This window comes from Sycon ciliatum, chromosome 6 (assembly GCF_964019385.1).
Source record: "Sycon ciliatum chromosome 6, ocSycCili1.1, whole genome shotgun sequence".
Classification (NCBI taxonomy): domain Eukaryota; kingdom Metazoa; phylum Porifera; class Calcarea; order Leucosolenida; family Sycettidae; genus Sycon; species Sycon ciliatum.
The window spans coordinates 29512176-29537110 of record NC_088648.1 but is presented as its reverse complement, the minus strand read 5'-3'; the positions used below and the strand labels follow the sequence as shown (position 1 = coordinate 29537110).

The window sequence follows — 24935 nt, the reverse complement described above, 5'->3', positions numbered from 1 at the left end:
CACGCGACAACTTCGTTTCACTGTGACTTCATTTTTTCGGCTGCGCTGCGGAGCTCTGAGTTCAGCCCATTCGCCCACATCAAGGCTACGACTCGGCAGCCACGATTCTACATCGCATAAAAGGAGGTTTGCTCTGAGGCGTGGGAGCTCCGGGGGCAAACAGTTGCCTGTGCTTTTTTCTCGTGGTCATAATCATTACTATCAACTAATTGTATGTTCGATTTGACCCATTGATTGTCGACAGTTCAGCACCAAGAAAAGTTAGTGCATATTGCACTAGGAAATTCCTTTTCCGAGTTCCTTTCGCTGGCAAGATGTACTATGTCAAAGTAGACAGTGTGGCAGCTTGCCTTCTGACTCTCTTCTTCTTCTTTTCAACACTGAGCTGTCCGGCTGCGACGTCGGCGAACGGACCTACGCCGCCGAAGCCCAAGCCCAATATATTTCTGGTCCTGGCAGACGACCTGGACGAGCGTCTGGGATCGGTGCCCTTGGCGCTGAACAATACGCTCAAGTATTTCAGCAAACACGGCACAATATTCGAGAACGCGTTCGTCACCACGCCTGTTTGCTGCCCGAGTAGATCGTCCATGCTAAGCGGTCTGTACGCGCACAACCATGGAGCGTTGACCAACAACGATGAGTGCAATGGCGAGTTCTGGAAGAAGAACATCGAGCACAAGACGATCGGAGTTCGCATGCAGCAAGCTGGGTACCAAACAGGTGAGAGCGAAGTGTTGATTTCAATAATGCCGATATGGTGCGAGTTTCTGAATGCATGTGCGTGTATCTGTGCAGTGCGAACGGTATCGTTTTGTATTCCGGTAAAGTACGTAGTATTTACATCATTGCGTGTAGACATCTACCAGGTGTACACTACAGCGATGGGTCTAGTCCTGTAGATCTACTTGGGACAAAATGATCATGTTACAATACTGTAACATCAGATCCTGACAGTCATTGTGAATACGGTCATGTATTTGGTTCCCGACCGTCAAGGAAGGGCCGAACGATCGAACAGCCCGTGCTGTCTGTGTGCCATGATTTGGTGTACTGGTGACAGCCGTGTAAGTCGTGTAGATGTTCGGCTTGTGTTGTAAATACACGCCGGAGATCGGGTGTGCAGGTACTTCTATTTCATGTTTCGTGTCTCAAGCTCTCTCGAACGCACCACGGTCCCATAATGTTCTCGTTTGGTCAAGCACGGGCGCGGAAATCTAGGAAAGGAGGCGATGAGGTCTGTGCAACCTGCCAGGAGGGGGTTTCGAGAGTGTCACCGTTTTCGCGAGCTGTTCTTGTTTGTCCGACGTCTTCTGTCCAATATGGGTTGTACTTGGAGGCTTGGCTTCACTCTGCTCCATTCATTCACCTGGAAATGAGTGCAATTATTATTTAATTTTGTCAAAGAAGGCTTCTCTGCGAAAGCGCCGGCGTGAGACTGACGTCGTTGATTGGAATCGTGCAGGTCGATGTGGTAGGTCTGCGGAGCTGGGTGTGAAGCTTCTGCATAGATCTCGTGCAGCGCCAGTGCGGAACTGTCAGTTGGTGAATCTTTGTGAATAGAGTCGTCGGGAGGTTTCGGGGACAGTTTTCTGACTCTGCAGGGGTGCTGGCCGCGAGCAGTCCTGTCGTAACTGTGTGTATTGCCACCGGGATTGACAGCTCGCTGTCGGGCAGAAGCGCTTGCTCAGCGGAGATAAGAAAAAACGGAGAGAGAGAGGCCAGTGTACGCGTGGCTATACTACCCTATAGCGCTAGTCGACTGGTCTAACTAAGTTACTGAGGAGTAAATGGTGAGAAATGCTAGTGGGACTGTACGTCATGGGTCCCCGGACTCCTTCTCTTTCCTGTCAAGAGTTCTCGAGTTGAACCAAGTGACTTGACCTCGACACGCACACACATCCTCAGCGCAGCCATAGAGCGCGGAGAAAACTCTTGCCTCTCCTGATCGCCACGCGATACATGGAAATAGTCGTTACTATTAGTATTATCCTCTCCGACCGAACTCAGGAGCGGGAACGCACAAATAGTGATCTGGCTCAAGGAAACGCAAGCGGCGTTTTTAGCACTGCGGTGCGTCTCTGTGAAAAGCTTGATTTGTGGCAATCTGACGAGGTACGTGTTAGCGGTAAAATCGTGTCAATGATCGACCATGCGCTATCTATTTTTCGATCTTGCTGGACACTGAGCGTGACGTGACCTGGGCTTGACACAGCAAACGTGCGAAGCCGACTCGGCAAGTGCGAATTCCATACACGGAAAAACTGAAGTACGTATTCCATTAGATGATGGTATCTTGTATGTACTTGCGTTGTTCACAGATCCTACAGCTAATTGCTTGTTCAAAGAGGTGATGTTTTTCAGAAAGGAAGTACGCATGGAGAAAGAGAGAGAGAAACAGTTTGGAAGGTGTAGGCGAGCAAATTCCACGTTCTAAAATTTGACCAGAATCTAGTAGTACCGTATTTCCCCATAAGTTAGTTCTCCCCCATGACTTAGTACCCCCCTATAAAAAATACACTTTCCACTGCCGAGGTTATCACCCGGAAAGACAGTTCCCCCCCCCCCCCCGAAAGATAGTAAGTTCGTACCCGTCCTACATGTACAGACACCGTACAGTACATACATCATATGCACGGACACTAGAGTTGCGCAGGCTTCCCACTGCGTGTCATTTACCCCCCCCGATAAAAGTACCCCCCCCCCCGAAAGATAGTACCACCCCCGAAAGTTAGTACTCATGTGGCTGCTAAATTCGAAAGTTAGTAGGAACTAACTTACGGGGAAATACGGTAGTACTGGTGGCAGCAGAGGTGGTGATCATCGCGGTGGCTGTGTGTGCGTGCGTGCGCGTGTGTGTGTGCGTGTGCACGTGTGTGTGCATGTGGATTCAGTCGTTGGTCATACATGAAGTGAGCATTGTCAATGACCAGGCCAGCTGGTATAGTGATTATACTATTATAGTGTGCACGTGACCTGAATAATCAGACTTGGGCAAGTTGGGGCACAGGAATAGTGCATGGAACAGCCGCTTTCTCTTCCTTCTCTAGTTGTTCAGTATATCTCCCCCCCCCCCCCCCCCCCGCACCTGTTGTGCTTGACTTGCTGGCTTGTGGCAGCCTAGCTGGATTGGCTGCAATCTGTGACAGCACGGGGTACTTTATCACAAATAGAGTTACTAATTGCTAATTGCGTGTACCTTGTTATCGGGTCAGTAAGGTGACATGACCACGGTACAAGCATTCATGTAACCATTGCTATCTGTACCTGCTTGCACCAAGGAAACTTAGTTTTTTGCTTGCCAAACACAGTAATGAGCGGGCAGGAAGTGGTCGGTGGTGATAAGGCATGCATAGTGCTGTCACCCCGCCGGCCAGTGAGTGAGTGAGTGAGTGAGTGAGTGATTCCACGTTGGGGCAAAGGACACCCCGCGTTCTAAAGAGTTCATCAGTGGGCACATGGTGTCAGTTGCAGCAGCTGGAAGGCACTCTTCCTAGACCAGGGGGCCCTGCAGCCAAGTTGAATCACAGATCTGTGTCCCTAAAGGCATGATGAGGAATACACCTCTGTGTCTCTGTGGTGGGATGGAGGTATTTTTATCTCGAAATGGTATGTTCTCACCCTAGCCTATACGTGGAGTGTGTTGTGCTTTGCCTTGAAACCAGAGTGTGAGTGGGAGCGAGTGTGGGCATCCCACCTTCGTAGTCCTGATTTCTCATTTCTTCTCTCTCTCTCTCTCTCTCTCTCTATCTCTATCTCTATCTCTCTCTCTCTCTCTCTCTCTCTCTCTCTCTCTCTCTCTCTCTCTCTCTCTCTCTCTCTCTCTCTCTCTCTCCCGCGCCCTCTCTCTCTCTCTCTCTCCGCGCCCTCTCTCTCTCTCTCTCTCTCTCTCTCTCTCTCTCTCTCTCTCTCTCTCTCTCAAATTACATTTCAACCGTAGCTTGGAATGAGTTATAGAAAGTTGTTGACACAAAAGTAGGTATTGACAAGATCTTTGAAGAGTATAGTATGAAAACCATGTGAATTACGCATTAAATGACTGAGGAGAAAGCAAGCAATTTCCCTGTGGCAGGGACGGTGTGTTTTATCTGCTTTACAGGACCGTTCTGAGTGCTAAGGCCCTTGATAGTAATTATTGTGTGTAATCGGATATTTTCTACACACGTCATTCTCAAGTCAGCATGTATGTTGATGTGTTTGGCAACATTCGTTATGGGTGTGCCGGAGGATTGTTTCGCTGGTGATAACGACGTGAGAAGTACGAGGTGTAGGCACACAGAACTCTGTGTTTCCGAGTGGCTGAAGTACCGCCATGCATGCACTACCACTTGCTCGCTGTGGGATCAGATTTCAACTTTTCAACAAGCTCCACACTTCGAGGAGTGTAAGTCTGGACGACGTGGAGGACTTGGCCGTCTAACACCAGTACAATGACACGAGAATACCCCCCCCCCCCCCAGTATATTAATGTACAGGCTGACAGACATTGTTTTCAAGAGCCTGACCTTCACCCCTGAGAACGGGAGGCACGCTGAAGCTGTCACTGTCCGTGTCACCATATCAAAGCATTTCTTGCCTGGCATGTTGACAACGCTGTAGTGGCGTGAAGCGGAAGACGCAACAGCCTGCTGTCCCGCACTGAGCGGTGTACGCATGGTGTCTAGTCATCTCTTGGTTTCTTGTCGTGTCGGCGGCAAGCTTAGCTGCGGAGATAGCCGAGAGAGAGGGCGCTTTCGGCACCGTCCGTAGCGACATGCTCTCCTTTGCTTGTTGTAGTGTCTGCTGTCGGTCAGTAGTGCAGCGTCGGTTGCAGGTGACCATCCATATTGACAGATTCAGTTAGCTCAGCTCAACGTCAGCATACCTGCTTATCACGAGAAAGGAGAGTATTGTCTGCCATTCCTAGATGCCTGTCGGAATTTACTATTGTTCAACCTTGCATGGGTACTGTCGCAATTCAGTTTATCAAAATGGTGGTTCTGTACTTCCGGCTTGCAACGACAAGTTTTCCTTGTGACGTCTGAAGTGCGTGCAGCCTGCTGTGTGTTGTTATGGCGCACTGCATGAAGGGTTTTTGTGGATTATCATCTATGGCAGTTGGCACTGTGGTCTATTTTGGATCTATTTATCACCGAAACTGTCTTTCAGACGTGTTTTAGCTGGGGTGCATGTGAGAGTGTCCGATCACTGTGGGCAGGCATGCATGCTCAGTGCAATGCAAGCCTCACACAACTGGGGGGGGGGGGGGGGGAGCGGGACAGTACCATGGTGCTGAGTGGTCTGTGTAGCAGATACAGTATCCATTCACCAGAGTCCTCCGTCTTCCCCCGTTGTCACTGCCTGCCCTGCGTACTAGTATTCAGCAGAAATGTGCTCTGGAGTTTGGTCGCAGATCGGGATGGGGTGAGTGGATATACATATGCTCCAGGTCTCAATCTGCTGTTGCCTAGTACTCATGACAGGAATATACTCAATTCATGGGCAGAGGTAGCTAACCCTTTCTGCATTGTCAGTTCCAATAGTGCCGGGTCGGATGTTTTGGGCAGTTCCTGGCGAACCCATGAGCGGTGGCTTCTAGTTGATACTGAGGTGAAGGAGGTGCTTGGTCACACAGTTCCTATTCATGCATGCACAGTAGCGTGTGTGCTCTGGAGAACCGGACAGCTACATGGACCAGTGAACAAAGAAAACTGCTGATTGTAATGACCTCCACTTCATCTTGCACACACACACACACACACAGTACAGCGCTCCCGGTGTACTTAGCTGCATGAGCCCTGGAGCTAGTGTACACTATAAGGGCGTCACTTTCCCTTCCTCTGCGCGCGTGCACGGACATTAAGAGCGGAAATTTAATTAGAGGATCGTGTCAGTGTCCAGCAAGAGTGACGTGCCTCTTGAATGTGTCACCGTGGCGATAAGGAATGAGTCACAGCTATGCCTCTGGGGGGAAAGTGTGAAAGGCTTGGTCACTGAGCAAGTGTGATTTTCTCAATTTTAGTAGCAGATAGATTCATAGGACAGAATGAGCAGGATGTCTATTGTCTATTTCAGAATCTATGGATGGGTTCCTGGTAGTTTTGTGGGAAACCTGTCTGTAGACAGGTTGTTTCTAGGACCAGGGTGCAGATTCAATGGGGCCTGGAGGGGTGTCGTGCGTGTGGTGGTGGTGGTGGTGGTGGTGGTGGTGTGTGTGTGTACATGATTGTGTTTTGTTGTCAGTATGAACAAAGAATGCGCACCTGCAAATACCCCCCTGTCACTCCACCTCTCCTCTAGAACATTTCGAAAAGATCGACCCAGTCAATCCAGTGATGGATGTGAGGAGCTGAGCCATGTTGACCCAGTCAATCCAGTGATGGATGTGAGGAGCTGAGCCATGTTGACCCAGTCAATCCAGTGATGGATGTGAGGAGCTGAGCCATGTTGACCCAGTCAATCCAGTGATGGATGTGAGGAGCTGAGCCATATTGACAGTAGTGGACAGCGCAAAGTAAATGTCCCAGCTTCACGTTGTCAGTGTCAATTGTCAGACGGCCTACGACGCATACCCCGCGTGTCTGTGATGTGTCTGTGAGCGCCGACCATGTCATCGGGAACAATGGGGGAGGCCCCTTTGCAACATATCCAGCTGGGAAGCGCTTTACTGCTTTTCAGATTCTGTCAGGGTGCTACAGTCACCTTCGCTAATAACGACTGCGGATATAACGACAATTCGCGAATAGCGACAGAATTTCCATGCCCAGAGAAAAGTCCCATCTAACTGTAATACATATAATGAGGCTTTGGGTATAAGGACACTTCGCGAATAACGACACTTTTTCTGATGCCCCGCCGAGTGTCGTTATACGCGAAGTTGACTGTAGATGTGACTAAATGGCTTCGTGACTATGTGAACCAACTGGTCTGTCTCATGCTGCAGCATACTATGCTGGAGATGGAGCATGTGACTGTCCTGGAGGGCTGTCAGACAGCGGGTGCATGCCTAGACGAACAGCATTTGCCCCCTGAGCCGATTCTGTTTTCTTATCTATAGAGAGATGTCGTGTTCAATGGGCAGAACACATGCACCACTTATTGTGCACTTTCTACAGTCACCGAGTCTCAGTGTACGCGTGTGTATTGTTGTGAGCCGTGGCAAACATCGATCTACTATCGTAGCAGTTAAGCAAGGTGTTATAAGTGCAATAGTGAAACAGACAAGTATATTCTCGTTGTGTAGCCAGGCCAGGAATCTCCACGGAAGCATGCACGGGGCAGGAGATCTCCAGACTATCACGATCATGTAAAAAGGGGCCTGATGCGAAAGCACCATTTGAACATTAAGCCCCCGGCTGGAAATGCGTGACGAAGTCTGTTTAGACCCATGTACAGTGTATGTGCATACACATACCAGTGGGGCGCATATCATGACAGCCGTGATTGGGTGTTTCGCCGGCGTCATTAACTCCCACCCTGTCGGTCGGCCTGGCCCGGCGCATAAGCATTTTAGTTCCGGTGCCATTATGATAATTCTGAAGTGCCTGTGATCTGGTACATCGTGTGTTGTGTGAGTTCTCCGAACAGAGCGGTTTCACGTCTGGGTCATGTGACGAAATTGGTGCCGGAAGTGATCATGGCATGTGGACAGTTTAACCAACATGGCCGACGTCATGTGACCCATAGATGCAGGAGTTGAGTGGAGTTGGAACCAACATGGCTGCAATGTATGGCCATAATTATGATATTGATGTGAAGCCACTCTACAGCTGGTTCATTGATAGTACATGTGTACTCCAGTGGGTATTGCGTGGTTTGTATAATGTCCAGTGACTCCCTGCCTCTATTTACATGTACTGTATAACAGAGCAGACTCAGCGGAGGACGTTCAGGTTGGTTGTAACTCTGAGTTTCATGCCGCTAGGCAATCATCAGACAACTGATACTCGGGTCTACCCAACAGTATGCTTATAAACACATGCAGCTCGGGGATCAACGGATTTGTACTGTATAACATGTAATTTTAGGTGTATCAAAATTTCGGTACCAGGCACCTGCCAGGTTTCAGGTGTATTGTGGAATTCGGTGACCAGCCTAACCATCACATACAGTGCATACTCTAGTGCCATTTAGGTGTAATTTTATTTTAGGTGTCTGAATTCTCTACCGAAATCAAAATTACACCGAAAATAACGTGATATACGGTTGTGTCCCCATTGCCTTAGGAGAATTATCTGGACTGTGCTGAGCCAGTATTGGAACACTTATTACTACCGGTAGTGCATTCCAAAAGTCCTAGGGTCTGTCCCTAATGGGGCTAATGAATAGTACTACTAATGAAGCTAATGAAGCCTGTTGAGGGGATGGTGTCGCAGTTGGTAGCTCACTGACACATGCGTATACAGGTTGCGAGCACTGTACATGTGTGTGATGAAAGAAACGTGAACACCCCCCCCCCCCTTAAAACACACACACACACACATACACACACATACACACACACACACACACACACACACACACGTTCTGTAGCCATGAGGCGGGTCTTCCCATATCACGAACACTTGGAATACCTGTGAACGTGTGGGCATCGTACAGTTTAAACTTTAGTGTCGACTGAATTACGGTCACACCAGGTCATTTGGTTACCAGCCATAAGTGTCGTGGTTTTTGTCCCTGGCTCTGTAACGGCTTCGTGTATTTTAGGGATTGCGGTAACCGATCTTCTTTATGGGTGTTTGTGCTTGTATATACTCACTGTATTGCTAAATGGAGAAAGCCGCTGTGCTGCCCAACACCACACGCTAATGACCATTATGTCTGCGGCGTGACCAATAAAATCTGGACTTGCTTATTTAAATCACCAGCTGCGGTGTCCGGTGTCCGATGGATTCTTGTACGCATGATACTCTAAAGTCTTATTCATGGTTTCAGGCCTTTTGTCTAGGAGGGGGGGGGGGGGGGGCCTCCAAATGCTGGATGCCGTGGGACATATTCTGTACCTTCATTAGCATTAAGCTAGAGAAAATGGATTCTGCTCGACCCATGACCTTCACAAAAGCACGCAGTTCTGTGCGTGTGTATGCTCTTGTATCTGAAGCATGCTCTCATCGGAAAGAGGGGTGCCATGTACGTACATACACAATGTGTGTGTGTGTGTGTGCGTGTGAGTGAGTGTGTATGTATTTCTGTCCAGAGGGTAATGGCCTATAGGCTTACGGCCTTAGGGCAGCATGTCACATCTCCCCATATTGGTCAAAGCTTCACTTTTGCCCATGCCAGTGTGTGCACATTTTTGACACCTGCACCTATAGCGGCAATCATGTCCTTCAAAAGGAATGTACTTGCGAAGGCGGTGTGCATGTGAAATTTCGTGCTTTGCAGTGTGCTAATTTCTGGTGTATTTGAATTCCTCTGGCAACCAAGTGACTCAAAATGTGCCCACACTAGCCATTAAGCAAAGAGCAGCAGTGGAATGGATCCCTTGTGTTTGAACTTTACAGCGGTTGGCTTGTGTTAGAAGCTCATTGTAACAGAGTTGATGGGCGCCTGTACGCACATGTAATCAAGTAGCGTGGTCCACTGTGGGAAGAGTGCTCAATACCCATATAGGGCAGAGCCTTGTACACAAGAGAGAGATTGGAAGCCATGTCGCAACTCTGAGTTTGACGTATTACTACGATCATCAGGCAACGTTGCCTGATGATTGAAGTAATCCATGAAACTCTGAGTTGCGACACGGCTTCCAATCTCTCTCTATTGTGTACAAAAATGTATTAATGTGGAATTGTGCTATTTGCATAGGCACGTGTATGCGTGTTTGGGTGTGTGCGTGTGTTTGGGTGTGTGCGTGTGTAGCATGTTGGGTTACATATACTAGTACATAATATTATATGCGTTTGGGTGTACTGTTTACTGGAAAGTCCCAGAAAATGTCACCCTAATCTTGGTCATTGTTCCTGGTACTATACTTACAGAAGAAGCTATTTAAAGTGCTGACGGTGAGGTCCTGTTGTCTCCTCTAGTAGAAGTCAGACTACCAAGGGGATTTTTTGTGGAGTTGTAGAATGATTTGTATTGTTCTCCACTGCACCTGTGTCTGCTTACATGCATGCCGGCGTGTGTGTAATTAAGTGCTGGTACCATGGCCGGCCTTTGCTGTGGCGTGTTCTGCATATAATCATTACCTGGTGTTCATGTACATGTACATTGTACTTGTACAAGCCAGGTCATCCACTAGCACTTGTAGGCGTAATTAGATTTCAGGCACGGTGCTTCAGTGTGTAAATATCCCTCCCCCCCCCCCCCCCCCCCAGTCATGGCAGTTAAAACTGAATGCCTGGATCATGCCTTTGCGCCCAGGAACGGTGTGCGCTGTATAGTACTGGGCTGTTATTCAAACACCCATACAGTGAAGCCCCAGTACAATGTAATTTACTCTGAGTAACATGATATTCTGTACGTTTAGCATAGGTACCGACAACCCTTTGTCCATTGTGTTTCTCAACACAACTGTATAGTCAGTGGGAACGTGGACGTGACAGCTACTCCCAGTATAATAATTATTATAAAAAGTTTACTTTTACTGTACATTCCAGATGAAAAAAAGACGGTTATAGAATGGGTATACTGTAGAATGGGTAATTATAGCGACGTAAAAACCCTAGCGAATTTAGCGATCGACTCCTTTTCGCTAAAGTTTCAAGTCGCTAATCTGTTGAGACATTAGTAGTGCACTGGTGATCCGTGAGTGAAATCGCTGCGAATCGCTAAAATATAACGCCGCTATCCGGTTGACAATGGGAAAACGCTAAAATTAATAGTCGCTAAAATTACCTGTTCTACAGCAATGCATTTGTGCTTGAAAGTAGAACACTGCATCATACAGTATGTTTTCACCAAGGTATGCTATACTGAACTGGTTCTGTTGGAATGTGCTGGTGGTCTTGATTGAGACTTAAAAAACATGGCTTCAGGGGTGTGCACTGTGTTTTGTCTAGCATGTACAAATACATTAAATTTATGTGCACATGTACACCCAATAGTCGTGCCGTGTCTGTACCTGAACACCGGCCTTTCATAATAATAATAATTGAATATTTAGTTCTGTAGAGCACAATGTACACCAAATTACTACTTGTACTAGTAGCTTACTTCCCTGCAGTGTCTGTACACAATACTGTACTAGCTAGCATGCTGTACACGCAACTGCCATGCTTGCTTCTATTCATTCATCAATCTTGTACATGTACATGTTGGGCACTTCAACTCTCTTGTACGGCTAATTCTATTTCAGACATGTACATGTACATATATACAATGTAGTGCGGGTGTGCCGTGCATTCTGTGCGGACATGATGATAATACAGCCAACTGCAAGTCGGTGATCTACATCTGCGGTGTGGTGGCCTTTGTGTACTAGCATGCTCTCAGTCTCTCCTGTACACGTTCTGGCTATTTAGAAAACTTGTAGGGCTTGTAGAGCCAATTCTATTTTAGACATGGCCCCCATCAACTGTGTGTTGTGCTGAGTAAAATGTGAGTTGTGTGGACTGTGGTGTGTATAGCTGTGCTGCCTATGAACCAGGCTGGTGTATTGTTCTGCGCCTGATTGGGTACTTAATTTGCTGAAGAGTCACTATGCCGGGACATTACTCAGCCTGCTAAAAGTGTGGGCCTAGCCCCGGGGCCTCTGTGTGTGTGTGTGTGTGTCTTTGTATGTGCGCCTGTTGCTTTCCGGTTTGATTTTCATATGCCCCAATCACGGAAGGAGTCTGGAGGCTGGGGGGACACTCGTGGAGTGTCCAAGGATGTAGATTCATTGTGTACCAGAATTGTTGTTATCACACACCCTCTTGCACCACTGCATCCAGATGGCTATCAGGTTCTTGCCTTGTTTGGCTTGGGGGCGTGTGGTTGGCTTGCCTACATGCAGGAACTCTGCACGATTCCGTAACTTCCTCTGCCACATCCACTCCATGCATCCTGTACAGATTGTACTTTTCGCAGCGTAAAAACTACTTCTAGTGGCCATTGTTCAAATTGTATCCTGCTGTTGTTGTTCCGATAGGGCTACTTACATTAGTGATTATTTCAGATAGACCCACTTTTAATGTCTGTACTTTTATAAGAACTTTAAGTGCGGTGGGCGATAGAAACTACGAAAAGCAAGATGAAGGACAATCTGCTCTCTCTTGTTATCTTTGGGAATATTACAATTGGCGCGCACCCCGCCCTTGGTATGCAGAGATAACATAGTATAGATATGATGGATATGAAAGCGGTGGGGTGGATGATAGGCGTTACTTAATATCACTGTACAGAAGTGGGAGTAACCCACTGGGAGTACCCAGGCCGATTGCTGGCATTATCAGATAATTTGATTTCTCTAGAACAAAAGGACATTCTCCAGGCTTCCCCCGTGCCTTCTGTGTCACGGCCTGTGTTTGTGTTGCCATAAAGAGACAAGCCCGTGAAGCCCTTTTCGTGTACAATTCTCTTCAGTGTTTGGCGCGTCAAAAGTGTCATGGCGGCAGAAAATGCTGCAACTTGTCGTGTTACCTGGCGTAGGTTTTTTTGATTTTTTGGATGAATTTCATCTGGATGTGAATTTGAATGCACAGACTACTCTAAGGCAAGGTGTACATGTATGAATGCAATTTCGCCTGTGTGCCTTTCTTCTCGATTGCTTTCGTAGCATACATCGGCAAATACCTGAACAACCTAAACCTGTCAGCAGTTCCGCCAGGATGGGACCACTGGTTCGTGCAGCGAGGCAACTCCAAGTAAGAATGTCACAGATTGTCGTCTGTATACCGAATTCATACACAAATGAGCTATTGCAGGCCGAAGAGAGGAGCCATGTGGGCACGGGGAGGGGGGAGTTTCTAGCCCTGATCACTACACGGTCTCGCTTCGTTGCTGGCTGTCATGGAATATGTCACCGTGTGCAAAACCGTCCGGCACTAGGACTAGGAGAGCTTGGGCTTTCGATTGGTCTTATTATGTTGTAGAGCATAGCTGTGGGCACGTTCATAGCGTGAAGCTCGTCGTGTGGAAGCAACGTTCGATTCTGGGGATGGTGTATGAATGTCTATGGATAAAAAACGTCTCCTGCTGTTCAGTATTGATTTTGCAGTGTCCAGTATTATCAGTACTGGTCTAATCCGGTTCTGACTTCCACTGTGGTCTTTTTTTGTTTTTTGTTTTTTGTTTGTTTGTGTGCTCACATTGATTTTTAAGGTACTACAACTTTACCATGGTACGGGGCAGCAGCAACTCTACGCATGGTGGCTTGACCAGGGAGCGGATCACCTACTCCGGCAACGAACGCGTCAACTACTTCACGTCCGTCATCCAGAGAGAGACGGCGCAGCTGCTGGAGAAACTGGTTAGTGATGTCGTCGTGTGCATGGCGACGGTGTAGTTGAGTCCTTCCTTTAGTTTTAGTCTTTCCTCCGGTTTCAGTATTTCCGTCAGTTTTAGTCTTGCTTTCAGTCCGACTAAATCACTTCCCTGCGACCTAGTCTTCTGAACTACTTTGTGCAACCTACTTATGTAGACTAGCTACCTGTGTGAGTTCTGAGGAAGATCCTGTTTGCCTTGCACCCGGTCGGTCGCTTACTGCAGGCGGTATTGTGAAATGTGCAAAACTTATTTTCAGAACTCCTCGTGAGGTTTTTGACCCGAAAGTTATCGGTCGAAGCTCTGTATTGTTGCAGCTACACCTGTTATCTGTTTGGGGGGGGGGGGGGGGGGAGGGGGCATCCGGCATCATCGATAATTTTTTTACGGAACAAACAGGTTTAGTTATGACCCTACCCCACTCACCCGCCCCCTCAACGAAAAATATATTGGCTTGACAATCCAGAATGGATTGCTGTTTTAGATATCAATTTTTTCACAACGAATCTCTTCTCGACCCATCTACCCATAAACGAAACATTTTCGTTTGCCGTAAAAAAATCTTGGGTGACCTCTAACCCTGTGTTGTCTGTTCCCTGTAGGCGTCAGTCTCACCGCAAGAACGCAAGCCAATGTTCGCCATCATCAGTCTGCCTGCATCGCATGGACGCGCCGATGCGGAGCCCCAGTACCGGAGACATTTTGCTGGCGTGAAGGCACCGAGGTACGCCCCAATGACTCCCTTCCTCGGTCCGTGTGTGAGATTGCACTGCACAGATAACTGACAACGCCTGTACTATGCAGTGCTTGGCGAGTGCGTGTGTGTGTGTGTGTGTGTGTGTGTGTGTGTGTGTGTGTGTGAGAGTGAGAGTGAGACAGAGAGAGAGAGACAGAGAGACAGAGAGACAGAGAGACAGAGAGACAGAGAGAGAGAGAGAGAGAGAGAGAGAGAGAGAGAGAGAGAGAGAGAGAGAGAGAGAGAGAGAGAGAGAGAGAGAGAGAGAGAGAGAGAGAGAGAGAGAGAGAGAGAGAGAGAGAGAGAGAGAGAGAGAGAGAGAGAGAGAGACAACTTGTATGTGCATGAGTAGTCCCTACTAAGAAAACACGTTGTGGCGCTGCATGTGTTCTTATCTGTTGCCATAGAAACTGGTTAGTGATGGTGTGTTCATGGCAGCAGTGTTGTGAAGTATGCGAAACTGCCTCTCTCTTTTTCAACCCTTTTCCATTCAAGCTGAATGTATACAGAGAATTGCACCATCTCAAAAGGTGCAGTTTTGTTTTCAACTGCCACCTCAAGTGCATACAGTAGGATACTTAATTTGTTTTGTCTTACGCTTTCCTCACTGTCCAGAACACCAAACTTCAATGTACGCAGCCCGGACAAGCACTGGATCATCCGATTCCGCCACGAGCTGTCCGAAACTGAGCTGAACCTCATCGATTTCAGCTACCGGCGGCGGCTGCAGACGCTGAGGAGCGTCGACGACTTTATGACAAAGGTAACCTTGCTTGCCAGTGTATTAACAGCATGTTGAAGCAAACTTTCACAAAATTACGGAATTTTGAGAAAGTAGACCCATGCTAGTAGTGAAACAGGGTTTTCGTCAATAGTTTTCATTTCCGGTCAAGACGTTGCCGTAGCACCTGAAATGCCGGTACGACGGCAGCCCTGTAAAGCACTCACCCTTTCCCATACTTGTAAAATTCAAAGTGGCGTAAATTGCTTTCCAACTGCACAACCCTCAGCCCCACCCACAGCATCTCACCTTCTCATAAACGTATCTCTTATTGGCGATGGTGCCAGTGTGAGAATAAAGAATTCAACAACAACAAAAAGCTGACTTACCTGCACTATTGTCGCCTGGACATCACACAAGACTCGGCGGAGGACGTTCAGGTTGACCGTAACTCTGAGTTTTATGCAGCGAGGCAATCATCGCTTGTCTGACGATTGCCTAGCGGGATGAAACTCAGAGTTACAACCAACCTGAACGCCCTGCACCTAGTCTGATATGTTCTAAGTTCTGTCTATGGCATTGAGCACTCTCTGCAGCTTGGTATACACGGGGTTTGCTCTCTGCAGATCCCTAATATTTCTGTCTCACTGTTGTCTGTGCTTGCTGTCCGCTTCCACCAGGTTTTCCGGCGCCTCAACCGCTTTCGGCTGCAAAACAACAGCTATGTATTCTTCACGAGCGATCACGGGTTTCACCTGGGACAGTTTGCGCAGCTCAAGGGCAAGAATCAGCCGTACGAAGAAGACACGCGGGTGCCGATGTTCGCTGTCGGACCAGGAGTTCCGAAAGGCAATCGGTATGTTCTCTTCATTAGTGCATGCCTCGAAACCGGTGTAGCGCGTGCACTCAAAGCTGCACCAATCATTTAATCCTGTGAATTTTAAATCAGTTAAATCTGGGTCATCTGGGCCTAATTCTTGGAAACACAATCCCGGGTGGGCCCCCGACCCTCGCTCATTCATGGCCCGCACCAACGCGGAGTACCTTCCAACGCCCCTGATCAGTTCCACAAAATGCCCCCCCCCCCCCCCCCGTGAGCATATAATGTGAAAAAATCTTGACCAGCATGATAAGCCTGTGCGGAATGACGTGCTTTGTACCGTGAACACCCCACACAGCCACCTGGGCATGGTTGCCTGGGGCGTGGAACGGTGCATTGCTGATCCCGGCATGCTCTCATGCATTGCTCATATACGTTCCGTATTCGGCAATTGGCGCAATGGTCTTATTTCTCATTTCCTGCTCTGCCTGTATTATTTCTCCAGGGTGAGACAGATTGTGCTGAACATCGACCTGGCACCGACGTTTGTGGACATTGCCAAGGTGGCGCACCTGAACAAGGACATGGACGGAGCGTCTATCATGATGCTGTTGAGAAAGCTGAAAAAGCAGTGAGTACACCTACCAGTAAGCGGTTGCAGTGTTGTGTCTGACAATACAGAGGCATAGCTCAAGCACGTGCCCTGTATGGGTTCCTGGGTGCCCGAACTCCCCCCCCCCCTTTTTTCGCTCAAAATGCAGGATTTTGCTTCATTTTTGAAAATTTTCCTGGGGAGGTCCTCCCAACCCCCCCCCCCCTCCCCTCCCCCACCCCCTTGAAGGGCACCGGCACGCGCGCCTGTAGCTGGTCCCCTTTTAGGGAGGGGGGGGGGGGGGGGTGGTGTACGGCAGCTGTGTCGTACGTGCAGCCTAGGATGGCTGGTGCATGGCATCGCAATCATTACAGTCACACCTCGCTTAAAACCGCACACATCCGCGTTTTCCACGAAATCTCCGGATAGGCGAGGCAACCGGATAACCGAACACCGGTTATGTTGGATGCATCACGTATGCTATAAATCTGTAATCAGCTATGTGCTTCCGGATGGCGAGGGATCCGGATAAAAGAGAACCGGCAAAGGGAGGTCTGATTCTAGATGCATGCTGAACATACAGTCAAACCTGTGAATAACGACCACCCCTTGGGGCCAGAGAAAGCGGTCTTTAGTGGCAGGTGGTCCTTAGTTAGAGGTTTGCACCTCACAACCATTATATGAATGTGAGACCGTCCGTGCCTGGCGAAGTGGTCTTTAGTACCAAGCTGGTCGCTAGTCACGGTGGTCTTTAGTTACAGGTTTTACTGTAGTACCACGCTGGTCGCTAGGCACGGTGGTCTTTAGTTACAGGTTTTACTGTAGTACCACGCTGGTCGCTAGGCACGGTGGTCTTTAGTTACAGGTTTTACTGTAGTACCACGCTGGTCGCTAGGCACGGTGGTCTTTAGTTACAGGTTTTACTGTAGTACCACGCTGGTCGCTAGGCACGGTGGTCTTTAGTTACAGGTTTTACTGTAGTACCACGCTGGTCGCTAGGCACGGTGGTCTTTAGTTACAAGTTTTACTGTAGTACCACGCTGGTCGCTAGTCACGGTGGTCTTTAGTTACAGGTTTTACTGTAGTACCACGCTGGTCGCTAGTCACGGTGGTCTTTAGTTGCAGGTTTTACTGTAGTACCACGCTGGTCGCTAGGCACGGTGGTCTTTAGTTACAGGTTTTACTGTAGTACCACGCTGGTCGCTAGGCACGGTGGTCTTTAGTTACAGGTTTTACTGTAGTACCAGGCTGGTCGCTAGTCACAGTGGTCTTTAGTTACAGGTTTTACTGTAGTACCAGGCTGGTCGCTAGTCACGGTGGTCTTTAGTTACAGGTTTTACTGTAGTACCAGGCTGGTCGCTAGTCACGGTGGTCTTTAGTTACAGGTTTTACTGTAGTACCAGGCTGGTCGCTAGTCACGGTGGTCTTTAGTTACAGGTTTTACTGTAGTACCAGGCTGGTCGCTAGTCACGGTGGTCTTTAGTTACAGGTTTTACTGTAGTACCAGGCTGGTCGCTAGTCACGGTGGTCTTTAGTTACAGGTTTTACTGTAGTACCAGGCTGGTCGCTAGTCACGGTGGTCTTTAGTTACAGGTTTTACTGTAGTACCAGGCTGGTCGCTAGTCACGGTGGTCTTTAGTTACAGGTTTTACTGTAGTACCAGGCTGGTCGCTAGTCACGGTGGTCTTTAGTTACAGGTTTTACTGTAGTACCAGGCTGGTCGCTAGTCACGGTGGTCTTTAGTTACAGGTTTTACTGTAGTACCAGGCTGGTCGCTAGTCACAGTGGTCTTTAGTTACAGGTTTTACTGTAGTACCACGCTGGTCGCTAGTCACAGTGGTCTTTAGTTACAGGTTTTACTGTAGTACCAGGCTGGTCGCCAGTCACGGTGGTCTTTAGTTACAGGTTTTACTGTAGTACCAGGCTGGTCGCTAGTCACAGTGGTCTTTAGTTACAGGTTTTACTGTAGTACCACGCTGGTCGCTAGTCACAGTGGTCTTTAGTTACAGGTTTTACTGTAGTACCACGCTGGTCGCTAGTCACGGTGGTCTTTAGTTACAGGTTTTACTGTAGTACCACGCTGGTCGCTAGTCACAGTGGTCTTTAGTTACAGGTTTTACTGTAGTACCACGCTGGTCGCTAGTCACGGTGGTCTTTAGTTACAAGTTTTACTGTAGTACCAGGCTGGTCGCTAGTCACAGTGGTCTTTAGTTACAGGTTTTACTGTAGTACCACGCTGGTCGCTAGTCACGGTGGTCTTTAGTTACAAGTTTTACTGTAGTACCACGCTGGTCGCTAGTCACGGTGGTCTTTAGTTACAGGTTTTACTGTAGTACCACGCTGGTCGCTAGTCACGGTGGTCTTTAGTTACAGGTTTTACTGTAGTACCAGGCTGGTCGCCAGTCACGGTGGTCTTTAGTTACAGGTTTTACTGTAGTACCAGGCTGGTCGCTAGTCACGGTGGTCTTTAGTTACAGGTTTTACTGTAGTACCAGGCTGGTCGCTAGTCACGGTGGTCTTTAGTTACAGGTTTTACTGTAGTACCACGCTGGTCGCTAGTCACAGTGGTCTTTAGTTACAGGTTTTACTGTAGTACCACGCTGGTCGCTAGTCACGGTGGTCTTTAGTTACAGGTTTTACTGTAGTACCACGCTGGTCGCTAGTCACAGTGGTCTTTAGTTACAGGTTTTACTGTAGTACCACGCTGGTCGCTAGTCACGGTGGTCTTTAGTTACAGGTTTTACTGTAGTACCAGGCTGGTCGCTAGTCACGGTGGTCTTTAGTTACAGGTTTTACTGTAGTACCACGCTGGTCGCTAGTCACGGTGGTCTTTAGTTACAGGTTTTACTGTAGTACCACGCTGGTCGCTAGTCACGGTGGTCTTTAGTTACAGGTTTTACTGTAGTACCAGGCTGGTCGCTAGTCACGGTGGTCTTTAGTTACAGGTTTTACTGTAGTACCACGCTGGTCGCTAGTCACGGTGGTCTTTAGTTACAGGTTTTACTGTAGTACCACGCTGGTCGCTAGTCACGGTGGTCTTTAGTTACAGGTTTTACTGTAGTACCACGCTGGTCGCTAGTCACGGTGGTCTTTAGTTACAGGTTTTACTGTAGTACCAGGCTGGTCGCTAGTCACGGTGGTCTTTAGTTACAGGTTTTACTGTAGTACCAGGCTGGTCGCTAGTCACGGTGGTCTTTAGTTACAGGTTTTACTGTAGTACCAGGCTGGTCGCTAGTCACGGTGGTCTTTAGTTACAGGTTTTACTGTAGTACCACGCTGGTCGCTAGTCACGGTGGTCTTTAGTTACAGGTTTTACTGTAGTACCACGCTGGTCGCTAGTCACGGTGGTCTTTAGTTACAGGTTTTACTGTAGTACCACGCTGGTCGCTAGTCACGGTGGTCTTTAGTTACAGGTTTTACTGTAGTACCAGGCTGGTCGCTAGTCACGGTGGTCTTTAGTTACAGGTTTTACTGTAGTACCAGGCTGGTCGCTAGTCACAGTGGTCTTTAGTTACAGGTTTTACTGTAGTACCACGCTGGTCGCTAGTCACAGTGGTCTTTAGTTACAGGTTTTACTGTAGTACCAGGCTGGTCGCCAGTCACGGTGGTCTTTAGTTACAGGTTTTACTGTAGTACCAGGCTGGTCGCTAGTCACAGTGGTCTTTAGTTACAGGTTTTACTGTAGTACCACGCTGGTCGCTAGTCACAGTGGTCTTTAGTTACAGGTTTTACTGTAGTACCACGCTGGTCGCTAGTCACGGTGGTCTTTAGTTACAGGTTTTACTGTAGTACCACGCTGGTCGCTAGTCACAGTGGTCTTTAGTTACAGGTTTTACTGTAGTACCACGCTGGTCGCTAGTCACGGTGGTCTTTAGTTACAAGTTTTACTGTAGTACCAGGCTGGTCGCTAGTCACAGTGGTCTTTAGTTACAGGTTTTACTGTAGTACCACGCTGGTCGCTAGTCACGGTGGTCTTTAGTTACAAGTTTTACTGTAGTACCACGCTGGTCGCTAGTCACGGTGGTCTTTAGTTACAGGTTTTACTGTAGTACCACGCTGGTCGCTAGTCACGGTGGTCTTTAGTTACAGGTTTTACTGTAGTACCAGGCTGGTCGCCAGTCACGGTGGTCTTTAGTTACAGGTTTTACTGTAGTACCAGGCTGGTCGCTAGTCACGGTGGTCTTTAGTTACAGGTTTTACTGTAGTACCAGGCTGGTCGCTAGTCACGGTGGTCTTTAGTTACAGGTTTTACTGTAGTACCACGCTGGTCGCTAGTCACAGTGGTCTTTAGTTACAGGTTTTACTGTAGTACCACGCTGGTCGCTAGTCACGGTGGTCTTTAGTTACAGGTTTTACTGTAGTACCACGCTGGTCGCTAGTCACAGTGGTCTTTAGTTACAGGTTTTACTGTAGTACCACGCTGGTCGCTAGTCACGGTGGTCTTTAGTTACAGGTTTTACTGTAGTACCAGGCTGGTCGCTAGTCACGGTGGTCTTTAGTTACAGGTTTTACTGTAGTACCACGCTGGTCGCTAGTCACGGTGGTCTTTAGTTACAGGTTTTACTGTAGTACCACGCTGGTCGCTAGTCACGGTGGTCTTTAGTTACAGGTTTTACTGTAGTACCAGGCTGGTCGCTAGTCACGGTGGTCTTTAGTTACAGGTTTTACTGTAGTACCACGCTGGTCGCTAGTCACGGTGGTCTTTAGTTACAGGTTTTACTGTAGTACCACGCTGGTCGCTAGTCACGGTGGTCTTTAGTTACAGGTTTTACTGTAGTACCACGCTGGTCGCTAGTCACGGTGGTCTTTAGTTACAGGTTTTACTGTAGTACCACGCTGGTCGCTAGTCACGGTGGTCTTTAGTTACAGGTTTTACTGTAGTACCACGCTGGTCGCTAGTCACGGTGGTCTTTAGTTACAGGTTTTACTGTAGTACCACGCTGGTCGCTAGTCACGGTGGTCTTTAGTTACAGGTTTTACTGTAGTACCACGCTGGTCGCTAGTCACGGTGGTCTTTAGTTACAGGTTTTACTGTAGTACCACGCTGGTCGCTAGTCACGGTGGTCTTTAGTTACAGGTTTTACTGTAGTACCACGCTGGTCGCTAGTCACGGTGGTCTTTAGTTACAGGTTTTACTGTAGTACCACGCTGGTCGCTAGTCACGGTGGTCTTTAGTTACAGGTTTTACTGTAGTACCACGCTGGTCGCTAGTCACGGTGGTCTTTAGTTACAGGTTTTACTGTAGTACCACGCTGGTCGCTAGTCACGGTGGTCTTTAGTTACAGGTTTTACTGTAGTACCACGCTGGTCGCTAGTCACGGTGGTCTTTAGTTACAGGTTTTACTGTAGTACCACGCTGGTCGCTAGTCACAGTGGTCTTTAGTTACAGGTTTTACTGTAGTACCACGCTGGTCGCTAGTCACGGTGGTCTTTAGTTACAGGTTTTACTGTAGTACCACGCTGGTCGCTAGTCACGGTGGTCTTTAGTTACAGGTTTTACTGTAGTACCAGGCTGGTCGCTAGTCACGGTGGTCTTTAGTTACAGGTTTTACTGTAGTACCAGGCTGGTCGCTAGTCACGGTGGTCTTTAGTTACAGGTTTTACTGTAGTACCAGGCTGGTCGCTAGTCACAGTGGTCTTTAGTTACAGGTTTTACTGTAGTACCAGGCTGGTCGCTAGTCACAGTGGTCTTTAGTTACAGGTTTTACTGTAGTACCAGGCTGGTCGCTAGTCACAGTGGTCTTTAGTTACAGGTTTTACTGTAGTACCAGGCTGGTCGCTAGTCACAGTGGTCTTTAGTTACAGGTTTTACTGTAGTACCAGGCTGGTCGCTAGTCACGGTGGTCTTTAGTTACAGGTTTTACTGTAGTACCACGCTGGTCGCTAGTCACAGTGGTCTTTAGTTACAGGTTTTACTGTATGTTGATTTTTTTAGAGGGATGTAGGTCATTTGAATGTCTACAGCATTGGGTATCGATTAATTATAAGGGTGGAACTCCGAGAAGACCTACACCAATGGGCATCGAGAGCGTGAGGATCAAACGTGAGGGTCCCTGGCTCGAGTCCTGGTGGTGGTGACAGGCAATTTTTTCTCTATTTCAACTCCCTCAAGCCGATGAATATTTGTGTGTTTCGGTCTGTGTGTGTTTCTCATGTTGCTCAGGCGTACTCGTCCCAAGATGTCCTTAGGCTGGCGCACGAGTTTCTTGATCACCAAGTTCAAGCATAGTCAGCAGAATTACGAGGACGACCATCTCTTCCTCGGCCGTTGGGGAAAGAAGTCACCGCAGGGCAGAACGCCAAGCCTTGAGCAAGCGCCCGCACGACGCAAGAGGATACGCGATCCGGGCGAGGTGAGCGATGTGCGCTTGAACTCGCACTACCAGCTGCCACGCCAGCGTCGCAACATCACCGTGACGACCAACACGACGGTGACGATGCGGGCCGCCATGGTGGTGAAGCTGGTGCGCTGGATGAAGCACTCCGGCTGCCGGCCCATACAGCGCTGCACGCTGCAGTACCTGCGCGCCGAACGCATCAGCAACCTCGCCGACGAGGTGGCCGACGGCGGTCCGTCGCCACGCCAACGGTCTCGCCGCGCGGTCGTCCCGGCGCCGGTGTCCATGTACGACAGTCAGATCCTATCGCTGCTCAGCGAGCAGGAGGCGTGCAACTGCACACCGCCCGCCCTGGAGAACGCCTGCACCGGGCAGCAGGCGGTCGGCTGGAAATGCAATCGGTACGCGCCGTGCCGTACGCACCACTTTGAGTCTGAGCGCGAGCAGCGACGCTGCCAGCGTGCCAAGGACTGCAAGAAGGAGGGAATAAGCTGCCAGCTGATCACTCCCCGGCATTGGAGAACGCCACCATACTACACAGGTAAGCCGCAGGGTGAACAGAGTGAAATCTAGCTGTGAAGGCAGCTACTCTAGTAAGCCGACCACCTGCCTCGGACAAGGGGGCCAACTGAGCACCGAGACAACATTTTGAAAGCTCCAGTGAGTGGGAGTGCGCCATCAGCGGGGGTAGGGGCATAAGAGTAGGGTGCGACACCCCCCCCACCCCCCCCCCACCCCCCCACCCCCTGATCCTTTGGCGATCAGTTTGGGTCATGGGTTTATGGTCCTGCCCTGTACTCCACTGTGGTCCTTTTGAGTTTGGGGCGATGGGGGGGGGGGGGAGGGGGGGGGGGGCAGTCGTGAAGACGTACCTAGCACCACACAATGTGGCTATTGTTACAGTCCAGGTGCTTAGCAACCAAACTGTAGGAAAACCCAATAGGATTGTGAGTGTGTGGCTTGGTCTATGTTTCCTTGACCTGCGTGTACAGGCGGTGACGTGTGCCACTGTGCCAACACTCGTAACAGCAGCTACTGGTGCGAGCGGCGCATCGACGAAGATGACGACTACCTGTTCTGTCACTTTGTAACCGGCTTTGGCGAGTTCTTCGACATGAGACGGGATCCGTGGCAGGTACGGCTATGCTAGTGCTGGTTCTGGGTGATATCTTGACTCCTATATCTTCTGGAGCATAAGCCACACTGGAGTATAAGCTGCACGCCCCCCCCCCCCCCCCCCTGGCTTTTGCCACCAAGTACAGACACTTCTTAGAACTCGCTCCTGAGTCCATTTTATGTGTCGGTTTAATTTTGATGACGTTGCGTGTCTCTGTGCGTCTCTGTGCGTGTCTGTCTCGTGTGTGTCTGACTGCGTGTCTCTGTCTGTGTGTCTCTGTGTGATTTCTTTTACTCTTACTCAGATGAACAACAAGCACAGCGAAATCGAGGCACGTCCGTCCGTGTACAACCACATCATGAGACGGCTGTCCTATCTGCGCACATGCAGTGGCCACCAACAGTGTTCAAGTGGACAGTTTGCTATGACGTCTTCTGATCCATTCTGGACGTCTAGCCGTCTCGATTCCGTCGAGGAAGCCTCTAACCAGTGAAAGTGAGGGATTGTTATCGCCAGTAGCGCAGCCATTAGAGTGGGTGAGCGATTGTTATCGCCAGTAGCGCAGCCATTAGAGTGGGAGTGATTCCTAGAAACTCTATTTCTCTAGCTACAGCACTGGTATGCCCGCATCGGAGCAGGTGGATCGACACATCCCGTACACTGCTCGTGGGTACAGGAATCTACCCCCCCCCCCCCCTCCCACACACACACTCAGCAGGAGCATGGTTAATCTGTGTTCTCGCCCGGTACGCGCGCACGTATCTTGCATGTTGGTGCGTGTGTGTACGTGTGTGTGTACGTGTGTGTGTACGTGTGTGTGTGTACATATGTGTGTATGTGTGTGTACATGTGTGTCTGTGTGTGTATGTACGCGTGCGTGCGTGTGTATGTATGTGTGTGCATGCGTGTGAGCTTGCAGCTAACAATAACTGTTCAATTTATCTGTACATACGGGTAAATACAATAAGACCTTGACACAGCCTTTGTAAACATGTTCTTGAGTATTCCGCCCATACTTCTAACCTGTGACCGCTGGGACTCCCAATCTCACAGTGTCTCTCCCATTTTTCCCACGCTTTCCCTAGACATGTAGATAGGTATGTGGGTTATAAAGACACCACTTGTACATTGACTTGAGTCGTTGCTCCCCTTGTAGCATGTATTCTGTTCTGCTTGCTCCTGCAACTGCTGCCGCTATTCATGCCTGGGTGAACCTAATTTCTGTTTG

General features: G+C 48.9%; 1 protein-coding gene across 1 annotated transcript in view; it reads left to right on the top strand.

Moving 5' to 3' along the window:
- The window catches only part of LOC135819851 (extracellular sulfatase Sulf-2-like), a 25556-nt gene continuing 621 nt past the window's right edge, over positions 1-24935 (top strand). Inside the window, exons 1-10 of the mRNA XM_065333131.1 lie at positions 1-723; positions 12677-12764; positions 13222-13369; positions 13986-14107; positions 14735-14882; positions 15521-15696; positions 16166-16291; positions 22416-23131; positions 23583-23725; positions 24012-24935. The exon at positions 24012-24935 is cut by the window's right edge and continues 621 nt beyond it. Coding sequence (XP_065189203.1) covers positions 315-723; positions 12677-12764; positions 13222-13369; positions 13986-14107; positions 14735-14882; positions 15521-15696; positions 16166-16291; positions 22416-23131; positions 23583-23725; positions 24012-24200 — 2265 coding nt within the window. The 5' untranslated portion in view covers positions 1-314 and the 3' untranslated portion in view covers positions 24201-24935. The remainder of the gene's footprint in view (positions 724-12676; positions 12765-13221; positions 13370-13985; positions 14108-14734; positions 14883-15520; positions 15697-16165; positions 16292-22415; positions 23132-23582; positions 23726-24011) is intronic.